This window comes from Petromyzon marinus, chromosome 72 (genome assembly GCF_048934315.1).
Source record: "Petromyzon marinus isolate PM22_M1 ecotype Great Lakes invasive population chromosome 72, UKy_Petmar_22M1.pri1.0, whole genome shotgun sequence".
Taxonomy (NCBI): Eukaryota; Metazoa; Chordata; class Hyperoartia; order Petromyzontiformes; family Petromyzontidae; genus Petromyzon; species Petromyzon marinus.
The window spans coordinates 3,468,165-3,490,167 of NC_133738.1; the positions used below are offsets into that span (position 1 = coordinate 3,468,165).

At 50.4% G+C, this 22,003-nt stretch overlaps 1 protein-coding gene across 1 annotated transcript in view; it reads right to left on the minus strand.

Annotated features, from left to right (window-relative positions):
* Positions 1–22,003, minus strand: part of LOC116957311 (sterol regulatory element-binding protein 1-like) — an 83,767-nt gene that overhangs the window by 55,681 nt on the left and 6,083 nt on the right. The window contains exons 3-8 of the mRNA XM_076055666.1: positions 21,161–21,308; positions 16,174–16,251; positions 10,908–11,074; positions 7,130–7,268; positions 4,650–4,767; positions 298–368 (exon numbers count right to left, since the gene is read on the minus strand). Coding sequence (XP_075911781.1) covers positions 298–368; positions 4,650–4,767; positions 7,130–7,268; positions 10,908–11,074; positions 16,174–16,251; positions 21,161–21,308 — 721 coding nt within the window. The remainder of the gene's footprint in view (positions 1–297; positions 369–4,649; positions 4,768–7,129; positions 7,269–10,907; positions 11,075–16,173; positions 16,252–21,160; positions 21,309–22,003) is intronic.

Here is a 22,003-nt window from a genome sequence, read left to right on the forward strand (position 1 = left end):
CACACATACACACACACACACACGTGTACACACATACACACACGTACACACACGCACGTACACACACACGCACACACACACACACGCGTACACACACGCGTACACACATACACGTGTACACACATACACACACACATGTACACACACATGTACACACACACGCACACACACACACATGCACGTGTACACACACACACACGTGTACACACACACGTGTACACACACACCCGTACACACACACACACGTGCACACTCTCTCTGGCATGCACCCAGGTGCCAGGCTAGGTGCACGCTGACCATCTCCTTCATTGTCGCCTTCAGAGGAGTCGATGACAAGCTGCAGAAGCTGCAGCGCTTCCGTGTAGGTCCTGAAACATCAACAACAACAACATCACTAACATCACTAACACTAACATCACTAACAACATCAACAACACTAACACTAACATCACTAACAACAACAACACTAACATCACTAACAACATCATCAACAACAACACTAACATCATCAACAACAACACTAACAACATCAACAACAACATCACTAACACTAACATCATTAACATCATCATCACTAACAACATCAACAACAACATCAACAACAACAACACTAACATCAACAACAACATCATCAACAACATCACTAACACTAACATTACTAACATCATCATATACACTAACAACATCACTAACATCATCACTAACAACATCACTAACAACAACACTAACAACATCAACAACAACATCACTAACACTAACAACAACATCACTAACAACAACACTAACATCACTAACATCATCACTAACAACATCAACAACATCACTAACATCATCACTAACAACATCAACATCACTAACAACAACAACATCATCAACAACAACAACACTAACATCACTAACATCATCACTAACAACATCAACAACATCAACAACAACACTAACAACAACATCAACAACAACAACATCAACAACATCAACATCATCACAACAACATCAACAACATCAACAACAACATCAACAACAACATCAACAACATCAACAACATCACTAACAACATCAACAACATCAACAACACAACATCACTAACATCATCAACAACAACATCACTAACATCATCAACACTAACAACAACACAACATCAACAACAACAACACTAACAACATCAACAACATCAACAACAACATCAACAACAACATCACTAACAACAACATCAACAACATCAACAACAACATCAACAACAACAACAACAAGTGCGTGGTTCTCACCGTGAGTGGGCAGCTGAGTGTGTAGCTGAGTGGGTAGCTGAGTGGGTAGCTGAGTGAGTGGGTAGCTGAGTGAGTGGGTAGCTGAGTGAGTGGGTAGCTGAGTGAGTGTTTCTCACCGTGAGTGGGTAGCTGAGTGAGTGAATAGCTGAGTGAGTAGTGAGTGTGTTTCTCACCGTGAGTGGGCAGCTGAGTGAGTAGCTGAGTGGGTAGCTGAGTGTGTGGTTCTCACCGTGGGTAGCTGAGTAGCTGAGTGAGTAGCTGAGTGTGTGGTTCTCACCGTGGGGAGCTGAGTGAGTAGCTGAGTGAGTAGCTGAGTGTGTGGTTCTCACCGTGAGTGGGTAGCTGAGTGAGTAGCTGAGTGAGTAGAGTGAGTAGTGAGTGTGGTTCTCACCGTGAGTGGGTAGCTGAGTGAGTAGAGTGAGTAGTGAGTGTGGTTCTCACCGTGAGTGAGTAGCTGAGTGTGTAGCTGAGTGAGTGGGTAGCTGAGTGGGTAGCTGAGTGAGTGGGTAGCTGAGTGAGTGGGTAGCTGAGTGAGTGGGTAGCTGAGTGAGTGTTTCTCACCGTGAGTGGGTAGCTGAGTGAGTGAATAGCTGAGTGAGTAGTGAGTGTGTTTCTCACCGTGAGTGGGCAGCTGAGTGAGTAGCTGAGTGTGTAGCTGAGTGAGTGGGTAGCTGAATGAGTAGCTGAGTGGGTAGCTGAGTGAGTGAGTAGTGAGTGTGTGGTTCTCACCGTGAGTGAGTAGCTGAGTGAGTGAGTGGGTAGCTGAATGAGTATCTGAGTGCGTGGTTCTCACCGTGAGTGGGCAGCTGAGTGGGCAGCTGAATGAGTATCTGAGTGAGTGTGTAGCTGAGTGAGTAATGAGTGTGTGGTTCTCACTGTGAGTGAGTAGCTGAGTGAGTGGGCAGCTGAGTGGGCAGCTGAGTGAGTAGCTGAGTGAGTATCTGAGTGAGTGAGTAGCTGAGTGGGCCGCTGAGTGAGTGAGTAGCTGAGTGGGTAGCTGAGTGAGTATCTGAGTGAGTATCTGAGTGAGTATCCGATTACGTGGTTCTCACCGTGAGTGAGTAGCTGAGTGTGTAGCTGAGTGAGTGGTTCTCACCGTGAGTGGGCAGCTGAGTGGGCAGGTGAGTGAGTAGCTGAGTGAGAGAGTAGCTGAGTGAGTAGCTGAGTGAGTGAGTAGCTGAGTGAGTATCTGAGTGAGTGAGTATCTGAGTGGGTAGCTGAGTGAGTATCTGAGTGTGTGGTTCTCACCGTGAGTGGGTAGCTGAGTGGGGTAGCTGAGTGAGTAGCTGAGTGAGAGAGTAGCTGAGTGAGTATCTGAGTGAGTGAGTAGCTGAGTGAGTAGTGAGTGTGGTTCTCACCGTTAGTGGGTAGCTGAGTGAGTGTGTAGCTGAGTGAGTATCTGAGTGGTTCTCACCGTGAGTGTGTAGCTGAGTGGGTAGCTGAGTGAGCAGCTGAGTGAGTGAGTGTGTATCTGAGTGAGTGGTTCTCACCGTGAGTGTGTAGCTGAGTGAGTGTGTATCTGAGTGAGTGGTTCTCACCGTGAGTGTGTAGCTGAGTGTGTAGCTGAGTGAGTATCTGAGTGAGTGTGTAGCTGAGTGGTTCTCACCGTGAGTGAGTAGCTGAGTGAGTATCTGAGTGAGTATCTGAGTGTGTGGTACTCACCGTGAGTGAGTATCTGAGTGAGTGAGTGTGTATCTGAGTGGTTCTCACCGTGAGTGAGTATCTGAGTGAGTGAGTGTGTATCTGAGTGGTTCTCACCGTGAGTGTGTAGCTGAGTGGGCAGCTGAGTGAGTATCTGAGTGAGTGGTTCTCACCGTGAGTGTGTATCTGAGTGAGTGGTTCTCACCGTGAGTGTGTAGCTGAGTGAGTGAGTGTGTATCTGAGTGGTTCTCACCGTGAGTGTGTATCTGAGTGAGTGGTTCTCACCGTGAGTGTGTAGCTGAGTGAGTAGTGAGTGAGTAGTGAGTGAGTATCTGAGTGAGTGGTTCTCACCGTGAGTATCTGAGTGAGTGAGTATCTGAGTGAGTGGTTCTCACCGTGAGTGAGTATCTGAGTGAGTATCTGAGTGAGTGGTTCTCACCGTGAGTGAGTATCTGAGTGAGTATCTGAGTGTGTATCTGAGTGGTTCTCACCGTGAGTGTGTAGCTGAGTGAGTAGCTGAGTGAGTGGTTCTCACCGTGAGTGTGTAGCTGAGTGTGTAGCTGAGTGTGTAGCTGAGTGAGTATCTGAGTGAGTATCTGAGTATCTGAGTGAGTGTGTATCTGAGTGAGTGGTTCTCACCGTGAGTGTGTAGCTGAGTGTGTAGCTGAGTGAGTATCTGAGTGAGTGAGTATCTGAGTGAGTGTGTAGCTGAGTGAGTGGTTCTCACCGTGAGTGTGTATCTGAGTGTGTAGCTGAGTGTGTATCTGAGTGAGTATCTGAGTGAGTGTGTAGCTGAGTGTGTAGCTGAGTGAGTATCTGAGTGAGTGTGTATCTGAGTGTGTAGCTGAGTGGTTCTCACCGTGAGTGAGTAGCTGAGTGAGTAGCTGAGTGTGTGGTTCTCACCGTGAGTGTGTAGCTGAGTGAGTATCTGAGTGGTTTTCACCGTGAGTGAGTAGCTGAGTGTGTAGCTGAGTGTGTAGCTGAGTGGTTCTCACCGTGAGTGTGTAGCTGAGTGTGTATCTGAGTGAGTATCTGAGTGAGTATCTGAGTGAGTGAGTGTGTATCTGAGTGGTTCTCACCGTGAGTGAGTATCTGAGTGAGTAGCTGAGTGTGTAGCTGAGTGGTTCTCACCGTGAGTGAGTATCTGAGTGTGTAGCTGAGTGAGTGAGTGAGTATCTGAGTGAGTGGTTCTCACCGTGAGTGTGTAGCTGAGTGAGTGAGTGTGTATCTGAGTGAGTGAGTGTGTATCTGAGTGGTTTTCACCGTGAGTGAGTAGCTGAGTGTGTAGCTGAGTGAGTATCTGAGTGAGTGAGTATCTGAGTGAGTGAGTATCTGAGTGAGTGGTTCTCACCGTGAGTGTGTAGCTGAGTGGTTCTCACCGTGAGTGAGTATCTGAGTGTGTAGCTGAGTGTGTATCTGAGTGAGTGTGTAGCTGAGTGTGTATCTGAGTGGTTCTCACTGTGAGTGAGTATCTGAGTGTGTAGCTGAGTGAGTATCTGAGTGAGTGTGTAGCTGAGTGTGTATCTGAGTGGTTCTCACCGTAAGTGTGTAGCTGAGTGTGTAGCTGAGTGAGTGTGTATCTGAGTGAGTATCTGAGTGAGTGAGTGTGTAGCTGAGTGTGTAGCTGAGTGAGTATCTGAGTGAGTGTGTATCTGAGTGTGTATCTGAGTGGTTCTCACCGTGAGTGTGTAGCTGAGTGAGTAGCTGAGTGAGTATCTGAGTGTGTATCTGAGTGGTTCTCACCGTGAGTGAGTAGCTGAGTGTGTAGCTGAGTGGGCAGCTGGCAGGCTGAGAGCCGCGTTGACAGAACGTTCCAGAAGGTGCTCCCTCAGGGCCTGCACAAAGCGCTGCACGGGGAGGCCTGAGGAGGTCACGCAGAGGTCACGCAGAGGTCACACAGAGGTCACGCAGAGGTCACTAAGGTCGCCAAGGTCACGGTGATGCGACAGAGATCACTGAGAGGTCACGCAGAGGTCACGCAGAGGTCACGCAGAGGTCAAGAAGAGGTCAAGCAGAGGTCACTAAGGCCACGGAGGGGTCACGGTGATGCGACAGAGATCACTGAGAGGTCACGCAGAGGTCAAGCAGAGGTCACTAAGGTCACGGAGGGGTCACGGTGATGCGACAGAGATCACTGAGAGGTCACGCAGAGGTCACGCAGAGGTCAAGCAGAGGTCACCAAGGTCACGGAGGGGTCACGGTGATGCGACAGAGATCACTGATAGGTCACGGAGAGGTTACACAGAGGTCACGGTGGGGTCACGGGGAGGTCACAGAGGGGTCACGGGGAGGTCATGGAGGGGTCGCGGAGAGGTCACACAGAGGTCACGGTGGGGTCACGGGGAGGTCCACGGATGGGTCACGGAGATGTCACGGTGGGATCACGGAGGGGTCATGGAGGGGTCACGGGGAGGTCACGGTGGGGTCACAGGCTCTGTGTAGTAGTAGTGATGGTAGTGACTGAGTAGTAGTGATGGTGTCAGTGGTACTAGTTAGTACTACTAGTTAGTGGTACTAGTTACTAGTACTAGTTAGTACTAGATAGTAGTACTAGTTAGTAGTTAGTACTAGTTGGTAGTAGTTAGTACTAGTTAGTGGTACTAGTTACTACTAGTTAGTACTAGTTAGTAGTACTAGTTAGTACTAGTTAGTGGTACTAGCTACTACTAGTTACTACTAGTTAGTAGTAGTTAGTACTAATAGTTAGTGCGAGTTAGTACTAGTTAGTACTAGTTTGTGGTACTAGTTACTACTAGTTGGAACTAGTTAGTGGCACTAGTTAGTACTAGTTAGTGGTACTAATTACTAGTTAGTAGTAGTTGGTCGTACTAGTTAGTGGTACTAGTTAGTACTAGTTAGTAGTTAGCACTAGTTAGTACTAGTTAGTAGTTAGTACTAGTTAGTACTACTAGTTGGTGGTACTAGTTAGTACTACTAGTTAGTACTACTAGTTAGTCTACTAGTTAGTACTACTAGTTAGTACTGGTTAGTGGTACCAGTTAGTACTACTAGTTAGTACTACTAGTTAGTACTAGTTAGTGGCGCTAGTTAGCACTACTAGTTAGTAGTATTAGTTAGAACTAGTTAGTACTACTAGTTAGTGGTACTAGTTACTAGCTAGTAGTACTAGTTAGTACTAGTTAGTACTACTAGTTAGTGGTACTAGTTAGTGGTACTAGTTGAGTAACTGGTGGAGTACTAGTTAGTACTAGTTAGTGGTACTAGTTAGTACTAGTTAGTAGTACTAGTTTAGTAGCTGGTGGAGTACTAGTTAGAACTAGTTGGTACTAGTTAGTAGTACTAGTTGAGTACCTGTTGGAGTACTAGTTAGTACTAGTTAGTGGTACTAGTTAGTGGTACTAGTTGAGTACATGGTGGAGTACTAGTTAGTACTAGTTGGTACTAGTTAGTAGTACTAGTTGAGTACATGTTGGAGTACTAGTTAGTACTAGTTAGTGGTACTAGTTAGTGGTACTAGTTGAGTACCTGGTGGAGTACTAGTTAGTGGTACTAGTTAGTAGTACTAGTTGAGTACCTGGTGGAGTACTAGTTAGTACTAGTTGGTACTAGTTAGTAGTACTAGTTGAGTACCTGGTGGAGTACTAGTTGGTACTAGTTGGTACTAGTTAGTAGTACTAGATAGTGGTACTAGTTAGTACTAGTTAGTACTAGTTGAGTACCTGGTGGAGTACTAGTTAGTACTAGTTGGTACTAGTTAGTAGTACTAGTTGAGTACCTGGTGGAGTACTAGTTAGTACTAGTTGGTACTAGTTAGTAGTACTAGTTGAGTACCTGGTGGAGTACTAGTTAGTACTAGTTAGTACTAGTTGAGTACCTGGTGGAGTACTAGTTGGTACTAGTTAGTAGTACTAGTTGAGTACCTGGTGTAGTACTAGTTAGTACTAGTTAGTAGTACTAGTTGAGTACCTGGTGGAGTACTAGTTAGTACTAGTTGGTACTAGTTAGTGGTACTAGTTGAGTACCTGGTGGAGTACTAGTTAGTACTAGTTGAGTACCTGGTGGAGTACTAGTTGGTACTAGTTAGTGGTACTAGTTGAGTACCTGGTGGAGTACTAGTTAGTACTAGTTAGTAGTACTAGTTGAGTACCTGGTGGAGTACTAGTTAGTACTAGTTAGTGGTACTAGTTAGTGGTACTAGTTGAGTACCTGGTGGAGTACTAGTTAGTACTAGTTAGTACTACTAGTTAGTACTAGTTGAGTACCTGGTGGAGTAGTCGTGAAGAGAGACAAATTGGAGCTTGCTGGCTCCCAAACTCCACGAGTGAAAAACCGCACAGCGTGTGAAGAACTCAGCCACACAGAGCGTGGAGAGACGTGCCGGGCACAGCGGAGTAGCCATCGCTGGTGAGGAGAGGGTGAGGAGAGGGTGGGAAGACTCACCAGTCACTCACTCAGTCACTCACCCAGTCACTCACTCACCCAGTCAGTCAGTCACTCAGTCGCTCACCCAGTCACCCAGTCACTCACCAGTCACTCACCCAGTCACTCACCAGTCACTCACTCACCCAGTCACTCACTCACTCACCCAGTCACTCACTCACTGCACCACAGCGTGTGAAGAACTCAGCCACACAGAACGTGGAGAGACGTGCCGGGCACAGCGGAGTAGCCATCGCTGGTGAGGAGAGGGTGAGGAGAGGGTGGGAAGACTCACCAGTCACTCACCAGTCACTCACCCAGTCACTCACTCACCCAGTCAGTCAGTCACTCAGTCGCTCACCCAGTCACCCAGTCACTCACCAGTCACTCACCCAGTCACTCACCTACTCACTCACTCACTCACCCAGTCACTCACCCAGTCACTCACCAGTCACTCACTCACCCAGTCACTCACCCAGTCACTCACCCAGTCACTCACCCAGTCACTCACTCACTCACCCACCCAGTCACTCACCAGTCACTCACCCAGTCACTCACTCACTCACTCACCCACTCACTCACCAGTCACTCACCCAGTCACTCACTCACTCACTCACCCAGTCACTCACTCACTCACCCAGTCACTCACCCACTCACTCACTGCACCACAGCATGTGAAGAACTCAGCCACACAGAACGTGGAGAGACGTGCCGGGCACAGCGGAGTAGCCATCGCTGGTGAGGAGAGGGTGAGGAGAGGGTGGGAAGACTCACCAGTCACTCACTCAGTCACTCACCCAGTCACTCACCCAGTCACTCACCCAGTCACTCACCCAGTCACTCACTCACCCAGTCACTCACCCTGTCACTCACCCAGTCACTCACCCACTCACTCACCCAGTTACTCACCCAGTCACTCAGTCACTCACCCAGTCACTCAGTCACTCACCCAGTCACCCAGTCACTCACTCACTCACTCACCCAGTCACTCACTCAGTCACTCACCCAGTCACTCACTCACCCAGTCACTCACCCAGTCACTGACTCACTCACCCACTCACTCACTGCACCACAGCGTGTGACGAACTGAGCCACACAGAGCGTGGAGAGACGTGCCGGGCACAGCGGAGTAGCCATCGCTGGTGAGGAGAGGGTGAGGAGAGGGTGGGAAGACTCACCAGTCACTCACTCAGTCACTCACCCAGTCACTCACTCACCCAGTCAGTCAGTCACTCAGTCGCTTACCCAGTCACCCAGTCACTCACCAGTCACTCACCCAGTCACTCACCTACTCACTCACTCACTCACCCAGTCACTCACCCAGTCACTCACCAGTCACTCACTCACCCAGTCACTCACCCAGTCACTCACCCAGTCACTCACCCAGTCACTCACCCAGTCACTCACTCACTCACCCACCCAGTAACTCACCCAGTCACTCACCCAGTCACTCACTCACTCACTCACCCACTCACTCACCAGTCACTCACCCAGTCACTCACTCACTCACTCACTCACCCAGTCACTCACTCACTCACCCAGTCACTCACCCACTCACTCACTGCACCACAGCATGTGAAGAACTCAGCCACACAGAACGTGGAGAGACGTGCCGGGCACAGCAGAGTAGCCATCGCTGGTGAGGAGAGGGTGAGGAGAGGGTGGGAAGACTCACCAGTCACTAACTCAGTCACTCACCCAGTCCCTCACCCAGTCACTCACTCACCCAGTCAGTCAGTTACTCACTCACTCACCCAGTCACTCACCCAGTCACTCACCCAGTCACTCACTCACCCAGTCACTCACCCACTCACTCAGTCACTCACTCACTCACCCAGTCACTCACCCAGTCACTCACCCACTCACCCAGTCACTCACCCACTCACTCACTCACCCAGTCACTCACCCACTCACTCAGTCACTCACTCACTCACTCACCCAGTTACTCACTCACTCACCCAGTCACTCACCCAGTCACTCACCCAGTCACTCACCCACTCACTCACTGCACCACAGCGTGTGAAGAACTCAGCCACACAGAACGTGGAGAGACGTGCCGGGCACAGCGGAGTAGCCATCGCTGGTGAGGAGAGGGTGAGGAGAGAGTGGGAAGACTCACCAGTCACTCACCAGTCACTCACCCAGTCACTCACCCAGTCACTCACCCAGTCACTCACTCACTCACCCACTCACTCACTCACTCACCCAGTCACTCACTCACTCAGTCACTCACCCAGTCACTCACCCAGTCACTCACTCACTCACCCAGTCACTCACCCAGTCACTCACCCAGTCACTCACTCACTGCACCACAGCGTGTGAAGAACTCAGCCACACAGAACGTGGAGAGACGTGCCGGGCACAGCGGAGTAGCCATCGCTGGTGAGGAGAGGGTGAGGAGAGGGTGGGAAGACTCACCAGTCACTCACCCAGTCACTCACCCAGTCACTCACCAGTCACTCACCAGTCACTCACCGACTCAGTCACTCACCCAGTCACTCACCCACTCACTCACTCACCCAGTCACTCACTCAGTCACTCACTCACTCACCCAGTCACTCACCCAGTCACTCACTCACTCAGTCACTCACTCAGTCACTAACCCAGTCACTCACTCAGTCACTCACCAGTCACTCACTGCACCACAGCGTGTGAAGAACTCAGCCACACAGAACGTGGAGAGACGTGCCGGGCACAGCGGAGTAGCCATCGCTGGTGAGGAGAGGGTGGACAGACTCACCAGTCACTCACCCACCCAGTCACTCACCCAGTCACTCACTAACTCACTCACCCAGTCACTCACCCAGTCACTCACCCAGTCACTCACTAACTCACTCACCCAGTCACTCACCCAGTCACTCACCCAGTCACTCACCCAGTCACTTACTCACCCAGTCACTCACCCAGTCACTCACCCAGTCACTCACTCACTCACTCACCCAGTCACTCACCCAGTCACTCACCAGTCACTCACCAGTCACTCACCAGTCACTGACCCAGTCACTCACTCACCCAGTCACTCACCCAGTCACTCACCCAGTCACTCACTCACTCACCCAGTCACTCACCAGTCACTCACTCACTCACTCACCAGTCACTCACTCAGTCACTCACTCACCCAGTCACTCACCCAGTCACTCACTCACTCACCCAGTCACTCACCAGTCACTCACTCAGTCACTCACCAGTCACTCACCCAGTCACTCACTCACCCACTCACTCAGTCACCACTCACTCACTCAATCACCCACTCACTCACCCACTCACTCACCACTCACTCACTCACTCACCCACCCACCCACTCACTCACTCACCCACCCACCCACTCACTCACTCACCCATTCACCCACTAACCCACCCACTCACTCACCACTCACTCACCCACCCACTCACTCACGCACTCACCCACCCACTCACCCTGTCACACATTCTGTCACTCACTCACTCACCCACCCACCCTGTCACCCACCCACCCTGTCACCCACCCACCCACCCTGCCACCCACCCATCCACCCACCCACCCTGCCACCCACCCACCCTGCCACCCACCCACCCTGCCACCCACCCTGTGACCCACCCACCCACCCACCCTGCCACCCACCCTGCCACCCACCCACCCACCGCTGCGAGTCTTCCAGGCAGGCTGGCCGAGCGAGCTGCTTCCATGGCGCTGCAGATGAACGTGGAGGCTCGCTGGGAGCTGGGCATGGTGCCACCTGCCTGCTCAGCCATGGCCAGAGCGGAGAGACACAGGAAGGGTCTCTCACCCCTCCCTCCACGGAGACAACCTGAGACACAGAGAGACACACAGTGAGACACAGAGAGACACAGGAAGGGTCTCTCACCCCTCCCTCCACGGAGACAACCTGACACAGACACACAGAGAGACAGAGAGACACAGGAAGGGTCTCTCACCCCTCCCTCCACGGAGACAACCTGACACAGACACAGAGAGACACACAGAGACACAGAGACACAGTGAGACACACACAGAGAGACACAGGAAGGGTCTCTCACCCCTCCCTCCACGGAGACAACCTGAGACACAGACACACAGTGAGACACACAGAGACACAGAGACACAGACACAGTGAGACAGAGACACAGAGACACACAGAGACACACACAGAGACACACACACACAGACAGAGAGACACAGAGAGACACAGGAAGGGTCTCTCACCCCTCCCTCCACGGAGACAACCTGAGACGGAGACACAGTGAGACAGAGACACAGAGACACACACACAGACACAGAGACACAGTGAGACACATGAAGGGTCTCTCACCCCTCCCTCCACGGAGACAACCTGAGACACACAGAGACAGTGAGACACACAGAGACACAGACACAGTGAGACACACACAGAGAGACACAGGAAGGGTCTCTCACCCCTCCCTCCACGGAGACAACCTGAGACAGACACAGTGAGACACACAGACACACACAGACACAGAGAGACACAGGAAGGGTCTCTCACCCCTCCCTCCACGGAGACAACCTGAGACAGACACAGTGAGACACACAGACACACACAGACACAGAGAGACACAGGAAGGGTCTCTCACCCCTCCCTCCACGGAGACAACCTGAGACACACAGAGACAGTGAGACACACAGAGACACAGACACAGTGAGACACACACAGAGAGACACAGGAAGGGTCTCTCACCCCTCCCTCCACGGAGACAACCTGAGACACAGAGAGACAGTGAGACATAGAGACACACACAGTGAGACACACACAGAGACACAGAGAGACACAGGAAGGGTCTCTCACCCCTCCCTCCACGGAGACAACCTGAGACACAGAGAGACACACAGTGAGACACAGAGACACAGAGACACACAGACACAGAGAGAGACACACACAGAGACACAGGAAGGGTCTCTCACCTCTCCCTCCACGGAGACAACCTGAGACACACAGAGACACACAGACACACAGAGACACAGAGACACAGACACAGTGAGACAGAGATACAGAGACACACAGAGACACACACAGAGACAGAGAGACACAGAAAGACACAGGAAGGGTCTCTCACCCCTCCCTCCACGGAGACAACCTGAGACACACAGAGACACACAGTGAGACACAGAGACAGAGAGACACAGAGAGACACAGGAAGGGTCTCTCACCCCTCCCTCCACGGAGACAACCTGAGACACACAGAGACACAGAGACACACACAGACACACACAGAGAGACACAGAGACAGAGAGACACAGGAAGGGTCTCTCACCCCTCCCTCCACGGAGACAACCTGAGACACACAGACACACAGTGAGACACAGAGACACAGTGAGACAGAGACACAGAGAGACACAGGAAGGGTCTCTCACCCCTCCCTCCACGGAGACAACCTGAGACACAGTGAGACAGAAAGACACAGAGAGACACAGGAAGGGTCTCTCACCCCTCCCTCCACGGAGACAACCTGAGACAGAGACACAGAGACACAGACATAGTGAGACAGAGAGACACACAGAGAGACACAGGAAGGGTCTCTCACCCCTCCCTCCACGGAGACAACCTGAGACACAGAGACACAGAGAGAGACATAGAGACACAGAGACACACAGTGAGACACACACAGAGACAGAGAGACACAGGAAGGGTCTCTCACCCCTCCCTCCACGGAGACAACCTGAGACACAGACACAGTGAGACACAGAGACACACAGACACACACAAAGACAGAGAGAGACACATAGAGACACAGAGACACACACACAGAGACACACAGAGACACAGTGAGACACAGAGACACACACAGAGACACAGAGAGACACAGGAAGGGTCTCTCACCCCTCCCTCCACGGAGACAACTTGAGACACAGAGACACACACACAGAGAGAGACACAGAGACACAGAGAGAGACACACACAGAGACACAGGAAGGGTCTCTCACCCCTCCCTCCACGGAGACAACCTGAGACACAGACACAGTGAGACACACAGAGACACAGAGAGACACAGGAAGGGTCTCTCACCCCTCCCTCCACGGAGACAACCTGAGACAGACACAGTGAGACACAGAGACACACAGAGACACACACACAGACACACACAGAGACAGAGAGAGACACAGGAAGGGTCTCTCACCCCTCCCTCCACGGAGACAACCTGAGACACACAGAGACACAGAGACACACAGAGACACAGTGAGACAGATAGACACAGAGAGACACAGAGAGACACAGGAAGGGTCTCTCACCCCTCCCTCCACGGAGACAACCTGAGACACAGACACACAGAGACACAGAGACACAGACACAGTGAGACACAGAGACACACAGAGACACACACAGAGACACAGAGAGACACAGGAAGGGTCTCTCACCCCTCCCTCCACGGAGACAACCTGAGACACAGACACACAGTGAGACACAGAGACACAGAGACACAGTGAGACAGAGACACAGAGACACACAGAGACACACACAGAGACACAGAGAGACACAGGAAGGATCTCTCACCCCTCCCTCCACGGAGACAACCTGAGACACAGACACAGTGAGACACAGAGACACAGAGACACAGACACAGTGAGACAGAGACACAGAGACACACAGAGACACACACAGAGACACAGAGAGACATAGGAAGGGTCTCTCACCCCTCCCTCCACGGAGACAACCTGAGACAGAGAGACACACACAGTGAGACACAGAGACACAGAGAGACACAGAGAGACACACAGAGAGACACAGGAAGGGTCTCTCACCCCTCCCTCCACGGAGACAACCTGAGACACACAGAGACACAGAGAGAGACATAGAGACACACACAGAGACACAGACACAGTGAGACACACACAGAGACACAGAGAGACACAGGAAGGGTCTCTCACCCCTCCCTCCACGGAGACAACCTGAGACAGAGACACAGAGACACAGTGAGACACACAGAGAGACACACACAGAGAGACACAGGAAGGGTCTCTCACCCCTCCCTCCACGGAGACAACCTGACACACAGAGACACAGAGACACAGTGAGACACACACAGAGACACACAGAGAGAGACAGAGACACACAGAGACACAGGAAGGGTCTCTCACCCCTCCCTCCACGGAGACAACCTGAGACAGAGAGACACACAGAGAGACACAGAGACACACAGAGACACACACAGAGACACACACAGAGAGACACAGAGACACGCAGAGACACAGAGACACAGAGACACAGACAGAGAGACACAGGAAGGGTCTCTCACCCCTCCCTCCACGGAGACAACCTGACACACAGACACAGAGACACACAGAGACACACAGAGACACAGAGATACACAGAGACACACAGAGAGACACACAGAGACACAGAGACACACAGAGACACAGAGAGACACAGAGACACACAGAGACACACAGAGAGACACACAGACACAGAGACACACAGAGACACACAGAGACACACAGAGAGACACACAGAGACACAGAGACACAGTGAGACACAGAGAGACACAGAGAGACAGAGAGACACACACAGAGAGACAGAGAGACAGAGAGACACACAGAGACACACAGAGAGACACACAGAGACACACAGAGACACAGAGACACACACAGAGACACAGAGAGAGACACCGAGACACACAGAGACACACAGAGAGACACACAGAGACACACAGAGACACAGAGACACACAGAGACACACACAGAGACACACAGAGAGACACAGAGACACACAGAGACCCACAGAGACACAGTGAGACACAGAGAGACATAGAGAGACACAGAGACACAGTGAGACACAGAGACACAGTGAGACACAGAGAGACATAGAGACACACAGAGACACAGTGTGACACAGAGACACAGTGAGACATAGAGAGACACAGAGACACAGTGAGACACAGAGACACACAGAGAGACACAGAGACACAGTGAGACATAGAGAGATAAAGACGCCCTATCTATGAATATTCATGATCCCCGCCCTCTCCATGAATATTCATGAGCCCTGCCCTCCCTATGAATATACATGAGTCCCGCCCTCCACATGAATATTAATGAGCCCCGCCCTCCCCATGAATATTAATTAGCCCCGGCCTCCCCATGAACATTCATGAGCCCCACCCTTGCCATTAATATTCATGAGCCCCGCCCTCTCCATCAATATTCATGAGCCCCGGCCTCCACATGAATATTCATGAGCCCCGCCCTCCCATGCATATTTATGAGCCCCGCCCTCCCATGCATATTTATGAGCCCCGCCCTCTCCATGAATATTCATGAGCCCCGCCCTCCCAATGAGTATTCATGAGCCCTGCCCTCCACATGAATATTAATGACCCCGCCCTCCCTATGAATATTAATTAGCCCAGCCCTCCTCATGAATATTCATGAGCCCCGCCCTCTCCATCAATATTCATGAGCCCCGGCCTCCACATGAATATTCATGAGCCCCGCCCTCCCCATGAATATTAAAGAGCCCTGCCCTTTACATGAATATTCATGAGCCCCGCCCTCTCCGTGAATATTCATGAGCCCCGCCCTCCCCATGAATATTCATGAGTCCCGCCCTCTCCATGAATATTTATGCGCCCCGCCCTCCCCATGAATATTAATGAGCCCCGCCCTCCCCATGAATATTCATGAGCCCCGCCCTCTCCATGAATATTCATGAGCCCCGCCCTCTCCATGAATATTAATGAGCCCTGCCCTTTACATGAATATTCATGAGCCCCGCCCTCCCCATGAATATTAATGAGCCCTGCCCTTTACATGAATATTCATGAGCCCCGCCCTCCCCGTGAATATTCATGAGCCCTACCCTCCCCATGAATATGCATGAGCCCCTACCCTCCCCATGAATATTAATGAGCCCCGCCCTCCCCATGAATATTCATGAGGAGTGTGTGCGGCTGCCCTCACCGGTGAGGTAGAGCTGATGGAGGCAGTGGTAGGCCAGGCCAGCATCACGTGCACACTGCTGAGACTCGCCCACACGTCCTGTAGCAGTGGATAGAACATCACACACAGTGTGAGAGTCATCCAGCAGTAGATAGAACATCACACAGTGTGAGAGTCATCCAGCAGTAGATAGAACACCACACACACAGTGTGAGTGTCATCCAGCAGTAGATAGAACATCACACACACAGTGTGAGTGTCATCTAGCAGTAGATAGAACACCACACACACAGTGTGAGAGTCATCCAGCAGTAGATAGAACACCACACACACAGTGTGAGAGTCATCCAGCAGTAGATAGAACACCACACACACAGTGTGAGAGTCATCCAGCAGTAGATAGAACAACACACACACAGTGTGAGAGTCATCCAGCAGTAGATAGAACACCACACACACAGTGTGAGAGTCATCCAGCAGTAGATAGAACATCACACACAGTGTGAGAGTCATCCAGCAGTAGATAGAACATCACACACACAGTGTGAGAGTCATCCAGCAGTAGATAGAACATCACACACACAGCGTGAGAGTCATCCAGCAGTAGATAGAACATCACACACACAGTGAGAGAGTCATCCAGCAGTAGATAGAACATCACACACACAGTGTGACAGTCATCCAGCAGTAGATAGAACATCACACACACACAGTGTGAGAGTCATCCAGCAGTAGATAGAACACCACACACACACAGTGTGAGAGTCATCCAGCAGTAGATAGAACACCACATACACAGTGTGAGAGTCATCCAGCAGTAGATAGAACATCACACACACAGTGTGAGAGTCATCCAGCAGTAGATAGAACATCACACACACAGTGTGAGAGAGTCATCCAGCTGTAGATAGAACACCACACACACAGTGTGAGAGTCATCCAGCAGTAGATAGAACATCACACACACAGTGTGAGAGTCATCCAGCAGTAGATAGAACACCACACACACACAGTGTGAGAGTCATCCAGCAGTAGATAGAACATCACACACACAGTGTGAGAGTCATCCAGCAGTAGATAGAACATCACACACACAGTGTGAGAGTCATCCAGCAGTAGATAGAACATCACACACACAGTGTGAGAGTCATCCAGCAGTAGATAGAACATCACACACACAGTGTGAGTGTCATCCAGCAGTAGATAGAACATCACACACACAGTGTGAGTGTCATCCAGCAGTAGATAGAACAACACACACACAGTGTGAGAGTCATCCAGCAGTAGATAGAACATCACACACACAGTGTGAGAGTCATCCAGCAGTAGATAGAACACCACACACACAGTGTGACAGTCATCCAGCAGTAGATAGAACATCACACACACAGTGTGAGAGTCATCCAGCAGTAGATAGAACATCACACACACAGTGAGAGAGTCATCCAGCAGTAGATAGAACACCACACACACAGTGAGAGACATCCAGCAGTAGATAGAACACCACACACACAGTGTGAGAGACATCCAGCAGTAGATAGAACATCACACACACAGTGTGAGAGTCATCCAGCAGTAGATAGAACATCACACACAAAGTGAGACATCTAGCAGTAGATAGAACATCACACACACACACAGTGTGAGAGTCATCCAGCAGTAGATAGAACATCACACACACAGTGTGAGAGTCATCCAGCAGTAGATAGAACATCACACACACAGTGTGAGAGTCATCCAGCAGTAGATAGAACACCACACACACAGAGTGAGAGTCATCCAGCAGTAGATAGAACACCACACACACAGTGAGAGAGTCATCCAGCAGTAGATAAAACACCACACATACAGTGTGACAGTCATCCAGCAGTAGATAGAACACCACACACACAGTGTGACAGTCATCCAGCAGTAGATAGAACATCACACACACAGTGTGAGAGTCATCCAGCAGTAGATAGAACATCACACACACAGTGTGACATCTAGCAGTAGATAGAACACCACACACACAGTGTGAGAGTCATCCAGCAGTAGATAGAACACCACACACACAGTGTGAGAGTCATCCAGCAGTAGATAGAACATCACACACACAGTGTGAGAGTCATCCAGCAGTAGATAGAACATCACACACACAGTGTGAGAGTCATCCAGCAGTAGATAGAACAACACACACACAGTGTGAGAGTCATCCAGCAGTAGATAGAACATCACACACACAGTGTGAGAGTCATCCAGCAGTAGATAGAACAACACACACACAGTGTGAGAGTCATCCAGCAGTAGATAGAACATCACACACACAGTGTGAGAGTCATCCAGCAGTAGATAGAACATCACACACACAGTGTGAGAGTCATCCAGCAGTAGATAGAACAACACACACACAGTGTGAGAGTCATCCAGCAGTAGATAGAACATCACACACACAGTGTGAGAGTCATCCAGCAGTAGATAGAACATCACACACACAGTGAGAGAGTCATCCAGCAGTAGATAGAACATCACACACACAGTGTGAGAGTCATCCAGCAGTAGATAGAACATCACACACACAGTGTGAGTGTCATCCAGCAGTAGATAGAACATCACACACAGTGTGAGGGTCATCCAGCAGTAGATAGAACATCACACACACAGTGTGAGTGTCATCCAGCAGTAGATAGAACATCACACACAGTGTGAGGGTCATCCAGCAGTAGATAGAACATCACACACACAGTGTGACAGTCATCCAGCAGTAGATAGAACATCACACACAGTGTGAGAGTCATCTAGCAGTAGATAGAACATCACACACACAGTGTGACAGTCATCCAGCAGTAGATAGAACACCACACACACAGTGTGAGAGTCATCCAGCAGTAGATAGAACACCACACACACAGTGTGAGAGTCATCCAGCTGTAGATAGAACACCACACACACAGTGTGAGAGTCATCCAGCAGTAGATAGAACACCACACACACAGTGTGACAGTCATCCAGCAGTAGATAGAACACCACACACACAGTGTGAGAGTCATCCAGCAGTAGATAGAACATCACACACACAGTGTGAGAGTCATCCAGCAGTAGATAGAACATCACACACACAGTGTGAGAGTCATCCAGCAGTAGATAGAACATCACACACACAGTGTGAGAACCATCCAGCAGTAGATAGAACACCACCACCATCCAGCAGTGGATAGTCCATGGTCATTACACCATCAACACAGTGACACTGAGTGACTGAGTGACTGAGTGAGTGACTGAGTGAGTGACTGAATGAGTGACTGAGTGACTGACTGAATGAGTGACTGAGTGTCTGACTGAGTGACTGAGTGACTGACTGAGTGACTGAGTGAGTGAGTGACTGAGTGACTGAGTGAGTGACTGTGTGAGTGACTGAGTGACTGACTGAGTGACTGAGTGAGTGACTGAGTGACTGACTGACTGAGTGAGTGACTGGGTGAGTGACTGACTGACTGAGTGAGTCACTGAGTGACTGACTGAGTGACTAACTGAGTGACTGACTGAGTGACCGACTGACTGAGTGTCTGAGTGAGTGACTGACTGAGTGACTGAGTGACTGAGTGAGTGACTGAGTGAGTGACTGGGTGAGTGACTGGGTGAGTGGGTGAGTGAGTGACTGAGTGACTGAGTGAGTGACTGACTGAGTGACTGAGTGACTGACTGAGTGAGTGACGAACTGAGTGAGTGACTGAGTGACTGAGTTACTGAGTGACTGAGTGAGTGAGTGACTGACTGAGTGACTGAGTGACTGAGTGACTGACTGACTGAGTGAGTGAGTGACTGAGTGAGTGACTGATTGACTGAGTGACTGAGTGACTGAGTGAGTGAGTGACTGAGTGACTGAGTGAGTCACTGGCTGACTGAGTGAGTGATTGACTGAGTGACTGACTGAGTGAGTCACTCACCACGTGGTGAGTGAGAGAGTCGACGTGCCAGAACACGTAGACCAGCCAGTAACAGGCCACACGCCAGGTCTGAGTGGATCACTGAGTGACTGACTGAGTGACTGAGTGAGTGAGTGACTGACTGAGTGACTGAGTGAGTGAGTGACTGACTGAGTGACTGAGTGAGTGAGTGACTGAGTGAGTGAGTGACTGAGTGAGTGAGTGAGTCACTGAGTGACTGACTGAGTGAGTGACTGACTGAGTGAGTCACTGAGTGAGTGAGTGACTGAGTGAGTGACTGAGTGACTGACTGGGTGAGTGGGTGAGTGAGTGACTGAGTGAGTGAGTGACTGACTGGGTGACTGAGTGAGTGACTGACTGAGAGTCTGAGTGAGTGACTGACTGAGTGTCTGAGTGAGTGACTGAGTGACTGAGTGAGTCACTGAGTGACTGAGTGAGTGACTGAGTGAGTGACTGACTGATTGACTGAGTGAGTGAGTCACTGAGTGAGTGACTGAGTGTCTGACTGAGTGACTGACTGAGTGAGTGACTGACTGAGTGACTGACTGAGTGACTGAGTGAGTGTCTGAGTGACTGACTGAGTGAGTGACTGAGTGACTGAGTGAGTGACTGAGTGAGTGAGTGAGTGGGTGAGTGAGTGGGTGAGTGGGTGAGTGACTGACTGACTGAGTGAGTGAGTGAGTGACTGAGTGAGTGACTGAGTGAGTGACTGAGTGACTCTCTTACTCACCACGTGGTGAGTAAGAGAGTCGACGTGCCAACACACGTAGTCCAGCCGGCCGCACGCCAGGTCTGAGTGAGTCACTGAGTGACTGAGTGAGTGACTGAGTGACTGACTGAGTGAGTGACTGACTGACTGAGTGACTGACTGAGTCACTGAGTGACTGACTGAGTCACTGAGTGAGTGACTGAGTGACTGAGTGAGTGACTGAGTGACTGACTGAGTGAGTGACTGACTGACTGAGTGACTGACTGAGTCACTGAGTGACTGACTGAGTCACTGACTGACTGAGTGAGTGACTGAGTGAGTGACTGACTGAGTGAGTGTCTGAGTGACTGAGTGAGTGACTGACTGAGCTCACCACGTGGTGAGTAAGAGAGTCGACGTGCCAGGACACGTAGGCCAGCCAGTAACAGGCCACATGCCAGGTCTGAGTTGGAAGTTGGCAACGGCCTTCCCAGCGCCCCGAGGCAAGCACGGAGGTGGGCACCACTCGACGCAAAGTCTCCCTGCAATCATCATCATCAGCATCATCATCACCATCATCATCATCACCAGCATCAGCATCAGTATCATCACCAGCACGCAGGTGAGCACCACTCGACGCAAAGTCTCCCTGAAATCATCATCATCATCAGCATCATCATCACCAGCATCATCATCACCATCATCACCAGTATCATCATCATCAGTATCATCACCAGTATCATCATCACCAGTATCATCATCACCAGTATCATCATCACCATCATCATCATCATTAGTATCATCATCACCAGTATCATCATCACCATCATCATCATCAGTATCATCATCACCAGTATCATCATCACCATCATCATCAGTATCATCACCAGTATCATCATCATCAGTATCATCACCAGCACGCAGGTGAGCACCACTCGACGCAAAGTCTCCCTGCAATCATCATCATCATCACCATCATCACCATCATCATCATCACCAGTATCATCATCATCACCACCATCATCACCACCATCACCACCACCATCATCATCAGCATCACCATCATCACCATCATCACCATAATCATCACCATCATCATCATCACCACCATCATCACCACCATCACCACCACCATCAGCATCACCATCATCACCATCATCACCATAATCATCACCATCATCATCACCGCCATCACCAGCATCATCATCACCAGCATCATCACCACCAGCACCACCAG